Source organism: Balaenoptera musculus, chromosome 20, assembly GCF_009873245.2.
Source record: "Balaenoptera musculus isolate JJ_BM4_2016_0621 chromosome 20, mBalMus1.pri.v3, whole genome shotgun sequence".
In the NCBI taxonomy this organism is placed as follows: Eukaryota; Metazoa; Chordata; class Mammalia; order Artiodactyla; family Balaenopteridae; genus Balaenoptera; species Balaenoptera musculus.
Window position 1 is genome coordinate 43,017,622 of NC_045804.1, and position 17,353 is coordinate 43,034,974.

At 55.0% G+C, this 17,353-nt stretch overlaps 1 protein-coding gene across 1 annotated transcript in view; it reads left to right on the top strand.

The window, feature by feature from the left end:
• The window catches only part of KSR1 (kinase suppressor of ras 1), a 146,195-nt gene that overhangs the window by 109,746 nt on the left and 19,096 nt on the right, over positions 1-17,353 (top strand). The window contains 8 exon segments of the mRNA XM_036836177.1: positions 2,030-2,489; positions 4,734-4,738; positions 7,271-7,331; positions 11,062-11,145; positions 12,753-12,814; positions 12,909-13,015; positions 14,704-14,872; positions 17,192-17,233. Of these exon segments, the coding sequence (XP_036692072.1) occupies positions 2,030-2,489; positions 4,734-4,738; positions 7,271-7,331; positions 11,062-11,145; positions 12,753-12,814; positions 12,909-13,015; positions 14,704-14,872; positions 17,192-17,233 (990 nt within the window).

Consider the following 17,353-nt stretch of genomic DNA (forward strand, 5'->3'; position numbering starts at 1 on the left):
TCATGGAAAATGTGGATGTCTCTGGTCTTAAGAAAGGTGATGAAGGATGTTTCTTTATGCCAGTGGCTGGTGAACAGGAGAAGATCATACTCCCCATCCTTCATCCATGGCAGACATCACTAATCAATCCCTGAGCTCTTCCTACTTAGTGACTCCAGAGTCATTCTCAAGCAGCCACTGCCAGTTGACTGGTGTTGGCATGCACAGCAAGCGCCATTTGCCATCCATGAGCTGGCTCAAAGCAGTGGTGATTACATAGACAATTTGAAGAATTGAGGGCTTGTTTCCTTTGGTGGCAGACTTGCCCATGGATCCATGGAACTCATTCTTTCATCCCCTCAACAAGAGTGTGTTCAGTGCCTCCTATAGGCCAGTTTATAAATTAAAGTGTAGGTCTTGGCCACAGTTCTAAAAGAGCAAGCATAAAGGAATACACAGACTAACTCATTCTCCAAGTTGATCCATGAATAGAAAGTCAACCATGCAGTGAGGTAGGAGGAAGGGCGTTTGAGGAGGGGATGGAATGGACAAACCCTAAGAATTGCGAAGGATAATCCCGCTCCGCCATCTCTAATAGATGGCTCTGTGGGCTAGGCTTGACCACCTCTGATGACAGAGAGCTCATTACCTCCAAAGGCTGTGCTGTTATAGGTTGTTCAGCATTGGTAGCCTTGGGGGAGGAGGCCCGGTGCTGTGGTTGAGATCGAGAGCTCGGTTCCCATCCCACTGCTTACTTAGCTGTGTGACATTGGCAGTGTACACAGCCTCTCTGAATCTCAGCAACCTCACTGTGCTGGGCGGATTTAGGAAGACAGGGTATGACTCGCAAAGTAGAAGGATGAGAGGGTGAAAGTTCATTTTGCCTTGAGTCAAAATCTGCCCTCCTATACTTTCCAGTCATTGATAAATATGAGGAGGGAGGTGTCTTCTTCCCCACAACAGAGTGTCTTTAGATGGGGGTCCTTTCTTCCTGCCCCTACCCCTTTACTATCTCCCCATTTCCTGTAAGGTCAAACCTCAAGCCCTTGGCAAGACATCCAAGGCCCCTCCGGAGCTGGCCCCAGGTGGACTGACCCTCCAACTTCATCTCTTGCCTCTCCCTGGCTTGTCCTGACCTCTCAAGTCATGTGGCACTCAGAGTCATTGCCGGAAAGTGCTGTGTGCTCCCTGCCTTTGCATGCACTGTTCCCTCTGCCTGGTACACCTTCTCCACTTCTTCCCTAGCTGGCCCAGGTCAGTTGCCACCTCCGCTGGGAAGCCCCCTGACCCCCAAGCTATTTAGGGTCCTCCTCCTCTGTACCCTCTCAGTCCCCATGCGTCTCTGCGTCAGCACACAGCACGCCGTGTTAAGTGTCCGTCACTCTTACTGGACTCCTCAAGCACCACGGATGTGTCTTTTTTTAATGCCTTGACACCCGGCATATACTCGAATGAATGGACAGGCCGTGTCATTGAGTTGGAACCCCTAGAGCCTCAAGGCCTCAGGCAGGGAGTCACCACGAGGACGGCCAAAAGTCACTCACAGGCTCCTCTCAAAAGGAAGTGGCTGTTGATCTCTTTCTAGCTGGATCTCTTTTCTAGCAAATTCCCAGGGCAATTTGCTGTCGGAAGGTCGGTGCAGCCTCTTTTCCCGATGATTGAATTTTCTTGGAGGGGAGTTATCCCTTCACACAGCCCAGCTTCCCTCCCCTAGCTCTTAGAGGTCAGTCACCGCTTCCCTCTCTGAGGTCACCCACTTTGGGGGTGGGTTTCCTCGCCCGCTCCCCACAGACCTGCCAGCAGGAGCCCTGCGCATTTCCTCTCTGGTCCTCATTTTCCTCCCTGTAAAGTGGGGACAGTGATATCTACGCTGGCACCCCCACAGTCAGCCGGATAGTGTGGAAGATAGTGTGTGGGCACCAGCGGCCTTAAACAGGTGAAGGCTGGCAGTCGGAGCCTCCGCTAAGGAACTGTGCTCCTGGGCCCTGGCCACCTCACCTGTGAATCCCTCCAGCCCCGACCATCTGTGACTCGACTTCTTGGCCTGCAGGCGGGGAGCACAAAGAGGACTCGGGCTGGAGTTCGTCGGACGCCCGACGGGAAAGTGGCTCCGGGCCTCCCGCGGACACCCTCTCATCAGCCAGCCTGCCCTGGCCCCCGGGGAGCTCCCTGCTGGGCAGAGTGGGCATCGGTGCCCAGGGCCCACGCTCCGTCTCCGTGTCCGCTCTGCCCACCTCGGACTCCCCAAACCCCGGCCCCGGCGAGGGCCTCGCGGACCCCTGTATCTCCCTGCACACCAGCGGCCGGCTGACGCCCCGCGCGCTGCCCAGCTTCGTCACTCCGCCGACCACGCCCCAGCTCCGACGGCACACCAAGCTGAAGCCGCCCAGGACGCCGCCCCCGCCCAGCCGCAAGGTCTTCCAGCTGCTGCCCAGCTTCCCCACGCTCACCCGGAGCAAGTCCCACGAGTCTCAGCTGGGGAACCGCATCGACGAGGTCTCCCCGATGAGGTAAGAGTTCCTGCCAGGCAGGTGCTGAGTTTGCCGTCTACTGAAAGTTCTGACTACGGTTTTCTCATTGTAAAGGTAACACAGGCTCGGTTTAAAACGGATAAAAAACATAGAAGATGCAACATGAAAAGTGAAAGATGCTCCCATCTCTCAGTCCGTTCCCCAGACTACCTTATCAGTTTGGGCCGAATCCTACTAGATTTCTTTTTGAACACACACACACACACACACACACACACACACACACACACACACACACGCAAAATGATACCATGTGTCAGCCAGGTTAGATTGGGTTATGCTGCAATAACAAATACCCCCAGATCTTTGGGTCTTAAAATAACAAAGATTTATTTCTTGGTCTTGCTGCCTGTCCATCACGGTCAGCCTCATTTCAGATCCCCAGGCTGGAACATTGTCTAGAACATCCCACTGTGGCAGAGGAAAAAAGAACTTTAGATGTTACAACCGAGTAATTAAATGCTCTTTCCTGAAAGTTCCACTCACCATTTACGGCCCTACCCAAACAATGGAACCAAGAATTGTCATCCTCCCACGTGTGCAGAAGGGGGAATTAGAATATCATGCTGAAACCACTAATGATTATCAAATACTATGTACTCTGTTCTATACCCTATTTTTTTCAACTTACCTTTATTTCTGAGAACTTCATGTCAGTACATCTTGAAATACCTTACTCTTATTTATTTATCAAAAAATTTTAATCTGTTTATTTTATAGGTAGTAACAGTCACATAGTCCAGTATCCAAAAGCTTTGTAGCTTGCGTAGAGCTTTGTAGAGTATAAAGTCACCCCCTACCATTTTTCCTTTTCCTTTCAGGAGCCAACCAGGTTGTCAGTTTTGTATATATCTATAATTATTCAAACTACCTCATCTTTTTAACTTTTTTTTTTACCTCTTTCCAGTGTATAGTTTAACTAATTCCTCCCCTCTTGATGGACATTTAGGTCTTTGTCCTTTTGCTATTACAAAAATCGCCCTTGTCAATATACCCTTGTGGGCAGGGCAGAAGGGAAGGAGGGAGTTTTCTGTGGGTGCCTCTTACCTTCTTGTACTTCTGAGGGTTGGAGACCTGGCCACTCTCCTGACATAGTCTTTTTTGGCCTTGCGTGGGCTTGTTCCCCCATCCCAGTGCAGGCTGTCTTGGGTCCCTTATGGGATGGACCCTGGACATCTCTGATGGTTTTGAGTGTATGTCACCCAAGGAGAGAAATCTACCTGTGACCTACCTGCCACTCTCGATCAGGCTGTCCTGCTGGGGCCTGGATCCTCCCTCCTCCCCCCACCCCCCAAAAGGGCTGAGCCTTCCTCCCCCTCTGGATCTTCTTCTCTCAGGAAGCACAGTGATAATGACCATGTGGGCACATGGACATGGGTCCATCAGAGGGCATCTCAGTGGGCAAAACCCAGTGCATCTCTTTCCTCATTTTTTTTCCTTAAAAGAGTGTTAGGAGGGCTCTGGTCTCATCCCCAGCTCTGGGTGGAGAACAGAGCCTTGGGCAGATGACACCACTTCCTCAGATCCCACCGTTGGTGAGCTGGGCCTTGGGCCCTGAGATTCTGTGTCAGGTCCCCACAAAGCCACCAAAACTGGCACTGACATGGATGCTTAGGCCGCCCTGCTGCCCTCGATGAGCACTGAGGGTGTACTGAGTGGCCTGGGTTCCCAGCTCTCTTCGTCCCTGGGACAGCGGCACCCCCAGGAGGCATCGCTCAGGGCACGTCCTGGCCTGGCCCCGCTTGGGGGCTGTCTCTCTGCTCTTACAACTGTTCTCCTCACCTCCTGCCCCAGCCACTTCCTCTCTGGCTGCCTGAGGCCCCCTCCTGCCTGGGCCGAGCACCCCTCCTCCCAGGGCTCTGGGCAGGGCTCCCACACCTACAGGCACATGACCTTGGGAGACTGTGAGCCTGTTTCCTCAGCTGTGAAATGGAGTGAACTCTAATTACCATGCAGGTGGCTGGCGAGGCTTAGAAAAGCTAATGTATTAAAGTGCAGGGTGTAGCTCCATTGTCCACCGGTGGGGGGCCGGGGGAGCCACCTCTAGCCCTTCTCATTGAGGAAGCGTTCCCCGCTCACTCAGCCAGCCTGGCCCCATGCCCCAGGGGCTCAAAGTCCTCATCTGAGAACTTTGCCTGCCCCCGCCCAAAGGCTGATGTTCTGGGGAACACCAGGCCAGTGCGGTGACATAATCCTACTTTCTGTCTTTTTTGTCTCCTGCAGGTTTGGTAAGAGCGATTCATTTTCATCCCCTCTGCCACCCAGGAGTCCTGTTTGTGTCGCCGTCCCCATCAAGGGTGGATTTCTTCGACCCTCTCTTAGTCTGCTGGCCTTTCCACGGTCCAGAAGCAGAGATGCCGGGCAGGAAAATAGCTCTAGGACAGGGAACCTTCAGATGACGGGGTGGCTCAGCCCAGCCAGCAGCTGCTCTGAGAAGCTGAGCCCTTGAGAACGTCACAGTCCGCGGACAGCCCTATGGGGGGGCCCCACTTGCACCTTGCTGCCCCCCCCCGGTGACCTCTGGCAGGGAGTGTTTACCGGCTGGGCTGCCGTGGGGATGCCTCGCTCCCGGGAGACAGGTGCTGTCTGTCCGGTGTAGGTGGACGGTAACCATCCGCAGAGCCTAGCTGACGTCTCGGGACCCCTCTGTTCAGGAGAGGAACTTCCCTGGAGGCAGGAACGTGGTCGGCTCTGAATGAGGCCCTGAGAGATCGGAGGGTGCGCATGTCCCCTGGGGAGGGGATGAGGCTGCCTAGGCAACCTCTGAGTCCCTTTTCTACGTCTGGGCCGAGAGCTGGTTCTTGCACGTGGCTGTGCTGTGGGGCATCCCTCTCCAGAGTCAAAGCAGAGGGAAGCGACCTCTGGGGTCTGCTTTTGATGGTCTCAGTGGAAATGCAGAGACGTCTGGCTTTTGCCTGAGCAAAATAGCAGCTTATTTTTGTACTGTCCTGAGCTGGCTAAGCGGAGTGATGAGGCTGTCAGCAGGGTCTTAGACATGCGGAGGGGCAGTGACTTTGCCACAGTGGATCTGACTGCAGGACCACCAGGGTGAGGAAGGAGGGAGGGGGCACTTCCCTGTCCCCAGGGCACAGGCAGAAACTCCCAAGGCCCTTCACAGAGGCTTGGAGGAGAATCCAGCACTTGCATCCCTAGGACAGCCTGGCCCTACCATCTTCCCAGTTGCTATAGTAATGCAGGGACCATAGCAGTGAGGCTGCTTCCCCAGTTTTCCAGGAAGGCAGGACGAGGCCTTCAGGACCAGTATTTCATCTCCATCAGGGACAGCCTCCTCTCACCTCCCTCCTATCCCAGGCCTGTGGCAGACATTGCAAATCAATCGTAGGTTGCATTCAGAGATCGATGGTTAAAAATCTCATTTTCCCATAGTCTGTTTCTCCTAGACTGGCAACCTAACCCCTTTTAGACCCATGTGCTTTGATGGCTTTGGCTACTGACTGGGGTAGGGTGGCCCCCACCCCCAGGACGGAGTTGGGAAGAGGCAGTCCCATGGCAGATGTGCTGGCGAGATTGTGGGTTCAACTATCAGGGGGTGGCAGAGGCCTTTTGGTTCCGATCAGACTCCCCTTGGTGTAGGAGGAAAAGTCAGTACCTCCATCACGCCCTTCTCCTGTGGCTGGGTGTGTGGTACTTGGCCTTGAGTGGACCATCACTTATTGAGCACCAGCTGTGTGCCAGGCCAGCATGGGGTGGAAGGCTGACTCAGAGGGTGTGAGATGACCACAGATCACTGGAGCACTGTGTTCCTGACCTTTCTGGGTCACAGATCTATTTGATAATTGGATAAAAGTGTAGACTCTCTTTCTAGGGGAAAGCCCACATCATTCCGCTTACCAGTCCAGAGGGTTCCCATCCATGGGCTCAGTTAAGAACCCCTGCTCTAGGAGGAGATAGGCAGTGTTGAGTATGGGCAGAAGGGAGGGTGGGGAGGAGGGGGGGTGCCCTGGTGGAGGAGGGGAGATGGGGTTAGACATGTGGGCTGCTGGTGGATGGACAGATTGCTTCCAGCTGCTCCTCTACTGCCTGACCTATTATACCATGAACACCAGGGATGCCTGTTCTTAGGAGGAAGCCAGGATTGGAGAGAGAGGCCAGGGTGCCCTCTAGGAAGGCAGGCAAAGCTTGTGGCCTGAGACTTCCCCAGAGGCTCAGACTGAGTGCCCAGCTGGGGCTGGACCACGTGGGAGCAGGTAAAGCTTCACCTCGTCTTCCCTCTACCTGCCGGGCTCTGGCAGTGGTGGCTCTCAGAGCAAAATTCCCAAGGTGCTTGTGACTGGAAAGCTAGGTAGGTATGCCACATGGCCGACCAGCCTCAAACCCTCTGCCAAGGGTCAGGCAGCTTCTACTCGCTTACCAAGAAGCAACCAGAATTGGTGGCCTGTGGGTGCATCCGCAAGGAAGTGCAAGAGACAGGGGGGAGTGGAGCTGCTGTCCTCACCTTGGCTTTGCCTTCCGCCAATGCTAGAAACCTCACGGGGACCATTTCAGAACCGTCTATGGAGGCTAAGTGGTACCATTTGTTTGCTGGGGGGCCCAAGTGTGAGGGTGACCACACTGGCCCCCCTTGGTCTCGCCTGGCCGTCTCTGTCTTGATTAGATGCAGGTTCAGGGAACTGGCCCTCTGCCATATGGTGGGTCTCCGTACCGCCCTAGCCTGTGATGTCTGAGACAGAAGGTCACAGGCACACAGCGTCCCCAGCAGGGCCCCCTCAGCCTGCCTGACCTGGCCCCTTTCCCCGCAGATCTCCCGCACGGATCCCCACAGATGGTACGAAGGGACATCGGGCTCTCGGTGACACACAGGTAGGCCCAGCTGGGCTGGGGCGGGGACGGAGGCACAGAGCTGGGCTGGGACCCATATAAGCCGAGCCTCCACCAGGGGGTCGCTCTTCATTGCATGGGGAGGGGCTGTCCTGACCCCCGTCTCTCAGGGCTCTCTGCCTCTGCTCTGTCTGTCCATGCCTCTGTGGACACGGCCCGGCACCCACCTGGAGCCCCTGCCTGTCACCAGCAGCCTTTGTGACTTGCTGGGCCCTTTCCTGCCCCTCCGTCTGCGGAGGGAAAACACGGGTCCCAGGAGACACAGGGTCAAAGGCCCCGGGAGGAGGAGCCGAGAGTGTCCTCTGGGTCCAGCACGACCTCAGTTACGTGGACATAACTGGCCACACATCAGAGCCCCGTGGGACTTGCTGAAACCCCAGACCCCATCCCTAAGGTTCTCGGGTTGCCAGTCTGGATTCCAGCAACTTCCGGTGACTCTGGCACTCACGCAGCTGGCGTGGCTGATGTGGACCCATAACGTGGACAGCCCAGAGGCCTCGGCCTCAGCGCTCGTGAGGCTGGCGTGTGCTGCCAACAGCAGCTCCGGGCGGCGTCTCGTTCCATCCCCCGCTGTCCCCCACTGCCGATGGCCAGCAGGATGGTCCCTTGGGATGCCTGGTGCTCTGGCCGCCCCATTAAAGGATGCTGTGAATACAACAGGGCCCACTCATTTCCCCCCGGAGCGTGAGCTGCACTCCAGCCTGTGCGGGAGGCCGGCCTCGGATCCTCACCCAGCGGTGCAGACTCGGCTCGCAGGGCTTGAGTAGTTTGCCCGAGGTCACGCGGCCACCGAGACGCTGCTTGAGCCCCGTGGCTGGTGCCCAGGCACCTCTGTTGAGAGCCTTGGCAGGGCCGGGATGCCTGTACCCCAGAGGCTCGGGGAGGAGAGTGTCCGGCACCAGGGGAAGCTGTCTGAGTGCCTCCCTCTGTCACACCCGGTGTCCAGTGCGATCTTCCCAGCCGTGAGAGAGCAGGACCTCTCCTGTTCCCTCTCCGGTTGGGACACCCCCCTCGCCCGTCGGCAGGAATCCCTCCCAGCCTCAGTTTCCCCCTCTGCGGTTGGGACTTGCTCTCAGTCCTGTCGTGAGGATAAAATGGGGTGAGGTGCATGGGAGCCTCATGCGTCCAGCCCTGGGGAGCGCTGGGTATTTAACCTCTGGCTCTAGCCGGAGAGAGGCCGGCTTCTCCGAGGGACACCAGGATCAGTTTTGTTTCATTTTTGCCTTGGCTGCCCCTGGTTGCACAGAGGATTTGCCAGCTGGACCCCGAGTGTTTCCCAGGCTGCTGCTCCCTTCCACCCGGGCAGCCGTACCCCTCTCGTCTGGCACGGCCAGGCTGCCCTGCCTGCCTGGGTTCCGGGCGTGGGTATGGGACATCACGGTCATACCCTCTTGGTTTTTCTAAATTCATGATCCGGGCCTCTCTCGACAAGAAGCTCTGAAGGTTTTTGGTCTAATCGTGAGGGGAGAAAACTGTTCCATGACGCTCACCCCACCCCATCCACCTCCCTGGCACCTGCCCCTTCTCCGGCCGAGCCCCGACTCTCATTTCAACCTGCTTTCAGGATTTCCTAGCGGAGATCATCTCACGCACCACTGAGCTGCTCCCCTTCCCCCCATGTTGACATGAGAGGAGATTAAAGACCAGAGAGAAGGAGAGTGTGGATCCCAGGGTGGCCGGATCGGGGCTCCTTAAAAAGCGTGCCAAGGGGGTGGGCGTCTTTGTCCTTGCCCCACAGGCTCCCATCTTGGCTGAGTAGAAACAGTGGCATTGACGCCCACAGTCCAGGCTCTGCACATTTATACAGCACGCGAGCGATCCTCCCCAGATCCCTGTGAGGGGAGAGTGTTGGCCTCATCTGCAAAGGCTTTGACCCATCCCACAGCCAGTAGTTGGCAGGATTCAAAGCCAGTGTGGTCGGACCCCAGAGCCCACGCTTTTCCCCTCATTTTCTGGCCCAGGGGTCTCATAGAGCCGTGCTCTGGTTCAGAGACCTGGGGTCCCGGGTCACACAGGGACTGTGTGACCTCGGGAAAGTCACCTAACCTCTCTGAGCTGGTTTCCTTGCCTGTGTACTAGGAATCCCAGACCTGCCTAACCCCCAGGGGTGGTCACTCCCAGGAGTAAGCTAATGTTCATGGACGCGTTACAAACTGTTCCCCAAATACTGTTGCTGTTTGTTCTGTTGTTACTATGATATACAATGCCTTTAAAAATCTAGTCCTCCAAAAATGTGAGTTCTTTCTGCCCTTAGGCCTCCCCACCCTATGAATGGACCTTGGACTTTTTCTCTGGAGGATACCACCCACTCTATCCCCATCCTCCTTTCCAATATATCTTTTGTGGTTTTTTAAAAATTGATTTAGTTTGGATTGAAGTACATTTATAATTCAAACCTCAAGAGGTCTAGAAGGGTACATATGTGACAAAAGCCCTCCAGCTGCTGTCACCAGTCCCCAGGTGCCCCTATAGGCAGATCTTGGCAGTTTCTTTTATAATTTTTTTTTTAATTTTTATTTATTTATATTTATTTTTGGCTGTGTTGGGTCTTCGTTTCTGTGCGAGGGCTTTCTCTAGTTGCGGCGAGCGGGGGCCACTCTTCATCGCTGTGCGCGGGCCTCTCACTGTCACGGCCTCTCCTGTTGCGGAGCACAGGCTCCAGACGTGCAGGCTCAGTAGTTGTGGCTCACGGGCTTAGTCGCTCCGCGGCATGTGGGATCTTCCCAGACCAGGGCTCGAACCCGTGTCCCCTGCATTGGCAGGCAGACTCTCAACCGCTGCGCCACCAGGGAAGCCCTTGGCAGTTTCTTGTGTGTCCTTCTGGAGATATTTTTACATAAGCAAAGACATATGTATATTCTTATGCCTCCTTTTTTGTTTTCACACAAATATTGCATATATTATACACACTGTTCTATCCTTTGCTTTTTTTCTTTTTAAAATCGAGGCATAATTTATATAGAGCTAAGTACACAAATAAATTCTTACATATGTATACACCCACGCATACCACCCAGAGGAAGATTCAGAGAATCCACATCCCAGAAAGTTTTCTTTGGCTCTTCCCAGTCCGTAGTGCTACCACCCAGAGGTACTTTTCACTTCTGTCATCATAGGTTAGTTTTTCCTGTACTTGAACTTCATATAAGTGGAGTTGTGTTGCATTGTACCTTACTTTTTTCACTGACAACATAATTTAATTATCATTCCCTATTTGTGCAAAAAGAGCTTCCTTATTTTATTTTCCGGCTGCGTGGTATTCGGTTGTGTGCATGGATCATACTTTATGCAGTCAGTCACCTGTACACCTAAATGACATAGCTTGTTTCTCGTCTTTTCTGCCGCAAACATGCTGCAGTGAGTAACCTTTTCAGTACATCGTTTGACACCCGTGGGAGTGTCTGTTGGATGAATTCCTGGGACTGGAATCGCTCTGTGTGCGCACTTATGATTTTGATTGCTTTTGCCAAATTGCCTGCCAGAGAGCTGGCATCGGTGACCACACCAGCTTTGGGGCTTTGGCAGTGAAGACTTTGTGATTAAGAAATCTGAATGCCTGGGGGAAGCAGTGGCCCCTGGGTGTCCCTGCCCTGCACGCGAGAGGGTGCCTGGGGCTCTGGGATGGAACCAAGTCTCCTGGTCTCTCTGCGGCTTTGTGGACCCTTCTCCATCCTGGCCCCTCTGAGCAGTTCTGTGGGTCCACCCCCTGCAGGTTCTCCACCAAGTCCTGGCTGTCGCAGGTCTGCCACGTGTGCCAGAAGAGCATGATGTTCGGAGTGAAGTGCAAGCATTGCAGGTGATGGGCGGGGCGTGGCAGGGGTGGCCCAGGGGAGCAGACTCCACACTTCTAGTTTAGTAATAGTCTTGCTACTTGATTCTTGGCCTTAGGTCAAGTCGGAGTTCAAAGGAACTCCTTTGAGAGTTCCTAAACCTATTCATAATCTCAGCACACCAGGGAGTGATCAGCCCTCTCTAGGAAGATTAAGGGAGCATCAGGCACAGCACTCTTAGGAGAAGGGAATATTTGAGGTGGGCTCTGAAGGATGAATAGAAGTTTACCAGGTAGACTAAGGAGGAAAGAGAATTCCAGGCCAAGAGAGCATCTTGTACAAAGGCAGAGAGGAATGGCAGGACTGTTCTGGAAACTGTAAGGAGTTCTGAAGTTTAGCCTTACGTGTTAGCACGCAAGGAATGGGGAAATGGGGACAGGGAATGGTAGAAATAGAAACAGAGAAGTGGCTCATGGTACTTACAGAAGAGAGTGAGGGGAGAATGTAGATTCTATACAAATTCAACCTCTTTTCCTGCTATTGTGGTTTCTGGTAGGAAAGAAAGGCAAGGATAGTGAACAATGTAGGGTGAGCAGAGTCTGTCCCCTGCTGTCTGGCTGCCCTCACTTTATAGAGGATGGACCTGGAGTCTGCTCCCAGTCTACTTCGCCCCTGTGTTGCTGTGTGACCTGGGGCAAGGTGCTTGCCCTTTCTGGGCCTCATGTTTGTCAGGTATACATCTGGGAAGATGATTCCAGGTCTCTCTGTCCATCAGGATTGCTCCAAGAATCTGAGCTAGTGTGTATAGTTAAAGCATTTGGGCTCCTGCCAGACTGTAGGTGATGGGTCTCATGTGTGTCAGTTGGATAAATTGTGGTTAGGAGAGTCATCAGGAAAACGCAAAGGAGATGCCAGACCTTTCTCACCAGTCTAGGTCTTTTGTGGCTCCTGGCCATTTGGCTTTAAATTGGGGCCCTCCAGCTCCCTTTCAAGTAATACCTTTTATGCGGAGAGCACAGGATAACCTCTGAGCCCCAGGCTGTCCTGCAACTGCAGTGAAGTTGGTAGAGCCCCAGCCATCAGCCCATTTGATCAACGAGAACCCCAAGAGGGGGTTCAGCAGGCAGAACCAAACCAAGAATCCAGCTCTTTCCACTCCCGCCACTCTGGTCCTCAGACCACGTGGCCTGTGTAGGAACGTAGCAGGAGGGGCTGCCCCTGGCTTCCCTGGGACCCTTTGGTAATGGAAACATTTTCCTTCTAATTCATCTCTTTTAAGTTCAGACTTGTCTCAAGCTTTCTGAACATGGGTAGAGGGTCTCCTTTTGTTTAGAAAAGAGAAATCGCTGTGTGACCCACAGCAAGTTGAAATGGGTGTAAACAAACCTGCTTTGACGTGAAGATTGGGCAGGTGATAGCAGGAACATGGCCGTACTCAACAGGTAGTAGCTGCTAGTACTGTTAACGTCAGATGTTCTACACGCTTAAGCTAATGTTCGTTGAGACATTTGTGGGAATTGAGGCGGTCATGGTTGAGTGTTGCACAAAACTTCCAGGCGGTGCTTCTGAGCCCCTGTGTGTGTCCAGGGGTCCCATGTGGCTTTTCGTGCACTGACCCTGCCTTCTTTACCAGGTTGAAGTGTCATAACAAGTGTACAAAAGAAGCCCCCGCCTGTAGAATATCCTTCCTTCCACGTGAGTGTTCTACCCTTCCCCCTTCTGGATTTGGGGTGCATCTTTCTTGAACCTGTTTCCTGCTGATGGTTACAACGCCCCTCTTTTTAAACAGTACCCAGGCTTCGGAGGACAGAATCTGTCCCCTCGGACATCAACAATCCGGTGGACAGAGCAGCTGAACCCCATTTCGGAACCCTCCCCAAAGCACTGACAAAAAAGGTATGATGTTAGGCGAACCCTCACCCAGGGTTCCTTTCTGTGAAGCACCCCCAATATGGAGGTCCAGCAGGGGAGCATGATACTGCAATCTGGGGTGTGTGGCCAGAGGGTGGCCTTTAGGGATCCCATATTTAGCCATTTCGTAGATTTCACATTTGTGTCCAAATCTTAGTTATGTGCCCCTACCCCCCCTCCCCTATTTTGAGCTACCATTTCCTGAGTACTTACACTGAGTTGGGAGCTTTTTCCATTGATATCTCATTGGATCCCCACAATAGTTCTAAAAGTCACGTGCTGATATCACCTCCATTGTTTTCTTTCTACGGCTTACGGGATCTTAGTTCCCCGATCAGGGATCGAACCTGCGCCCTCGACAGTGAAAGCGCAGAGTCCTGACCACCGGACCGCCAGGGAATTTGATATCACCTCCATTTTACAGATGAGGAGATTGAGCACGGAGTCCCCCGTGAATGAGAGGCAGGCCCGTGGGGTTGTGCCCCCGTCGGGCCCCTGACGCCTGCCTTGGCGGCTGGCACACAACAGGCAGCGAGGAAACGTTCGTGTTGAATGCTGAGCGAATAAGCAACCCCGTGAGGCAGCAGCTGATGCCCCTGCTGTATAGACAGTGCACCGTGTGGCTCAGAAGGGTGGGGTGATTCGTCCAAGGTCACACAGCTGCTGAGTCGGGGCTGGGGTTCAAGCTGCCTCGAGCTAGCCCCCTGCCCTGGCTGGCCTGGCCTGACCGGGATGGAGGGTCCGGCCTTGACGTGTGAGCGGACAGAGTGAGGGCCAGTGGATGCAGCCCCCTCCCCGCTTTAGCTTGGCAATAGGCAGTGTGGGTGGTCGCTGGACGGTGAGGCCCACTGCGTGGCTTTGGTGGGTTCCAGAGTCCACCGTGCATCCCAGAGCCTTGAGGGCCTGTACAGGAGAAACTGGTTGAGCTTAGCATTTAACCCAACTTGGCCCCAACTTTTTTGACCAGGAATCCCTCCCCAACCCCCTGAGGAACTGGTGTGTGGTCTGGGAAACACTGGTCAGGCCCAGGGTCCCCCCATGATGTAGACTCAGTTCCCCCCAGTAGCCCTCCCTCAGGTGGTCCTCTGGCCTTGCTAGGGCCCATGCCACTGAATGTCCTAGCCGGCAGGTCCCCCTGCTGAGTGGAGGGAACACTTATTAGGCACCCACTGTTACCACCCACTAAATAGAGGCTTGTTGGAGGCTGAATTTAATTCGTTAAAAGACCCTACTCTGTAGCCAGCCCAGAGCCAGGCCCTGGGTGTATGACGAGCAGGTGTGGTCCTTGCTCTCCTGGGACACACACAGCGTGGTGGAGGGAGAGTCTTCAGAAAACCGCCCAAGACGCCTGCAGCTGACAAACCGTAGTTCAAGTGCCCTGATGAAAAGTGCTGGGAGCCATGGGAGGATAAAGGGGAGGAGCACGCCCCAGCCAGGACTGGGGAAGGACTTCGGGGAGGAAAGGACGTTTGAGCTGAAATAAGAAAGATGAGAGGAGCCCTCCAGGGGATGGACGTTGAGGTGCGCATCTCCCTGTCCTGTTCTTCCCTCAAATATTAGACCCATAAAGCGCCAGGACGCCCTGGCTGACCTCCTCCTTTTTAGGTGGGGAGGGGTGGGGGGCGGGCGGGGCTGGGCGGTCCCTGCCACTGCCTGTGTCTCTGGTCCTGCAGGAGCATCCTCTGGCCATGAACCACCTGGACTCCAGCAGCAACCCGTCCTCCACCACGTCCTCCACGCCCTCCTCGCCAGCGCCCTTCCCGACGTCGTCCAACCCACCCAGTGCCACCACGCCCCCCAACCCCTCGCCCGGCCAGAGGGACGGCAGGTTCAACTTCCCAGGTACCACACCTTGGGGCTTTCTCGGGCCTCAGGGGTGGGGTTGCATGTCCCTTCTCTGCACACCGCGGCAGGCTCAAGGTCAAACACTGCCGCCACTAAGAGCACTTGCTGGGAGCCAGGCTCTGTGCTGAGCTCAAGAGCTTCACCGTATTTAAACTTGCTGTGATTGCACCCATTTTACAGATGGGGACACAGGTTCAGAGGGAGCAAGTGGCTTGCCCTGAGCTGTACAGCATGTAAGCTGCAGAGGTGGGATCAAAGCCAAGGCTGATGTAAAGCCTGGGTTTTTTTCTTTTTTTAATTTATTTAATTTATTTATTTTTGGCTGCGTTGGGTCTTTGTTGCTGTGCGCAGGCTTCCTCTAGTGGCGGCGCTACTCTTTGTTGCGGTGCGCCGGCTTCTCATTGTGGTGGCTTCTCTTGGTGCGGAGCATGGGCTCCAGACGCGCAGGCTCAGTAGTTGTGGCGCACGGGCTTAGTTGCTCCACGGCATGTGGGATCTTCCCGGACCAGGGCTCGAACCCATGACCCCTGCCTTGGCAGGCGGATTCTTAACCACTGCGCCACCAGGGAAGTCCCAAGCCTGGGTTCTTGACCTGCTCCCAACGCTGCGCTCCCATGCATGGGGTGGCTTCTCCTGGGCGTTGTTCACTCACTCGGGGCTTCTGAGCTCCCAGGAAGCAGGACAGGCGGCACGGGGAGCTGGGGCAGGCCCAGAAGGCTGGGGCGAGGGAATCCGGGGCTCTGTGGCTTACCTGCTCTGTGATCTGGACAAGCTGCTTAGAGGGGCGCTTTTGTTCCCTTTTCCATAAAACAAGAGACCGTGTGAGGCTGGAGTCAGGTTATCCCCCTTGTATGGATGAGGCCACGGAGTGCACCGGGGAGTGCGTGCCAGAGCAGAGCTGACCTCTGACCGTGGCCCCGGCTGTCCCGGGTCTATAGGGACAGGGACCCCGCCACTCGGCCAGGCCCGGGGTGTCCCACCTCCCCAAGGAGCAGAGCAAAGCCCACTCACCCATTCAGGACTGAACTCCGGCCCTGGCCTCCCAGGAGGCTCCTCGCAGTTGGTCTTGGCCCTCGGTGTGTTTCAGGTGGCAGCCCGGGGGAGGAGGGCGCCTGGGACATTCTAGTTTGCTCCGGACCCAGCCAGGCCCACTGCCAGCTTCAGCCCGTGGAGTGCCAGGCCAGGCCCCACCTGTCACTGGCCCCTGGGGCTCCAGGCTGAGGAGGACAGAGGCACAGCTCTCCCTGTGCCAGGGGAGCCCTGGCTGGGGCTGCTTGCAGCTGGCAGGAGGCCAGGCAGCCTCTCTGGGCCCATCTCCCTAGGGTCCCAGGGACTTCTTTTGGGGGATGGTGAGATTTTTAAGAATCTTTCTTCTTTTTTCCCTGCCCCTTCACCTTAACACGCATGTGGCTGGACATCTCCCGACATTAGTGTGTCGTCCCGAGCCCACCTCTCCCTCCCCGGAGACCCAGCGATGGCCCCGCGCGATCACCCTCCTCTCCTGTTCTGCTCTGTCATTGTTATGCTCTGAAACCGGGCCTTTTGCTGAACGTCCTAGTTTGGGTTTTTCTGAAAGGAAGGGCCTGTTTGAAAAACAACAGCCAGTGAAAAAGTCCTTTGTGTGATGTCAGCCAGAGCTTCTCAGCTTTCCCTGATGTCCCCAGGCTGGCCTCACATTGTCCCCTGCGCAGAGCCCTCTCTCTCCAGGATCTGCTCTCTCTCTGGTCCTGGGCTGGGCTGGTCCGGCTGTTGAGGTGGGATGGGACCTCCTCCTACTGTCCACCCACTCTGTATTGTGGGGAGCATTTCTGTGTATCTCCGAGGCCAGCCCTGGGGCAAGGTTATTGTTTTGGATGGTGACTTAGAGTGACTGAAGCCTCGGCACCTCCAGGTGTGAATGCGGGCTGGGGGATGTTTCCCTTCTTCTGCACACAGCACTATTCAATATTTTCAGAATCTCAGTTTTTCTCCCCGTTGTATTTTGCCCTCCTGGGCTCATGCGCAGTTCACAGAGGAGAAGGGGGCCTGGGAGGTGAATGGAATTGGCCAGGGCTCTGCAGCAGGGTGTTTCCTGGGACTGGGTCTCCAAACCCCAGCCCTCCGGTGCAAGTTCCTTTACTCCTGGGGGCTCCTGCTAATAACCGCTTTCTCCCAGCTCTTCTCCTCCTTCCTGCATGGAGGCTGGGGCAGGGCAGGTGGGGAAGGGCTGCCACAGCCCTATAACCAGCCCCTCTCCCCCAAGCCCGTGCCTCCGTCCCCTCTCCTGCTGCTGCATTTGCTGTTCTGTGTGTGACTTACCTGCTCTTCTGTTTAAAGCTGCCTACTATATTCATCATAGACAGCAGTTTATCTTCCCAGGTGAGTCCTTTGCATGGTTCCACTAACTGCCCCTTGACGTGACCCCCTCTGTCCAGCCCTCTCCCTGGGTGCCTTGGAAGTACCTGAGTCTCACACCCACCCATTTTGAGAGCTGCCTGT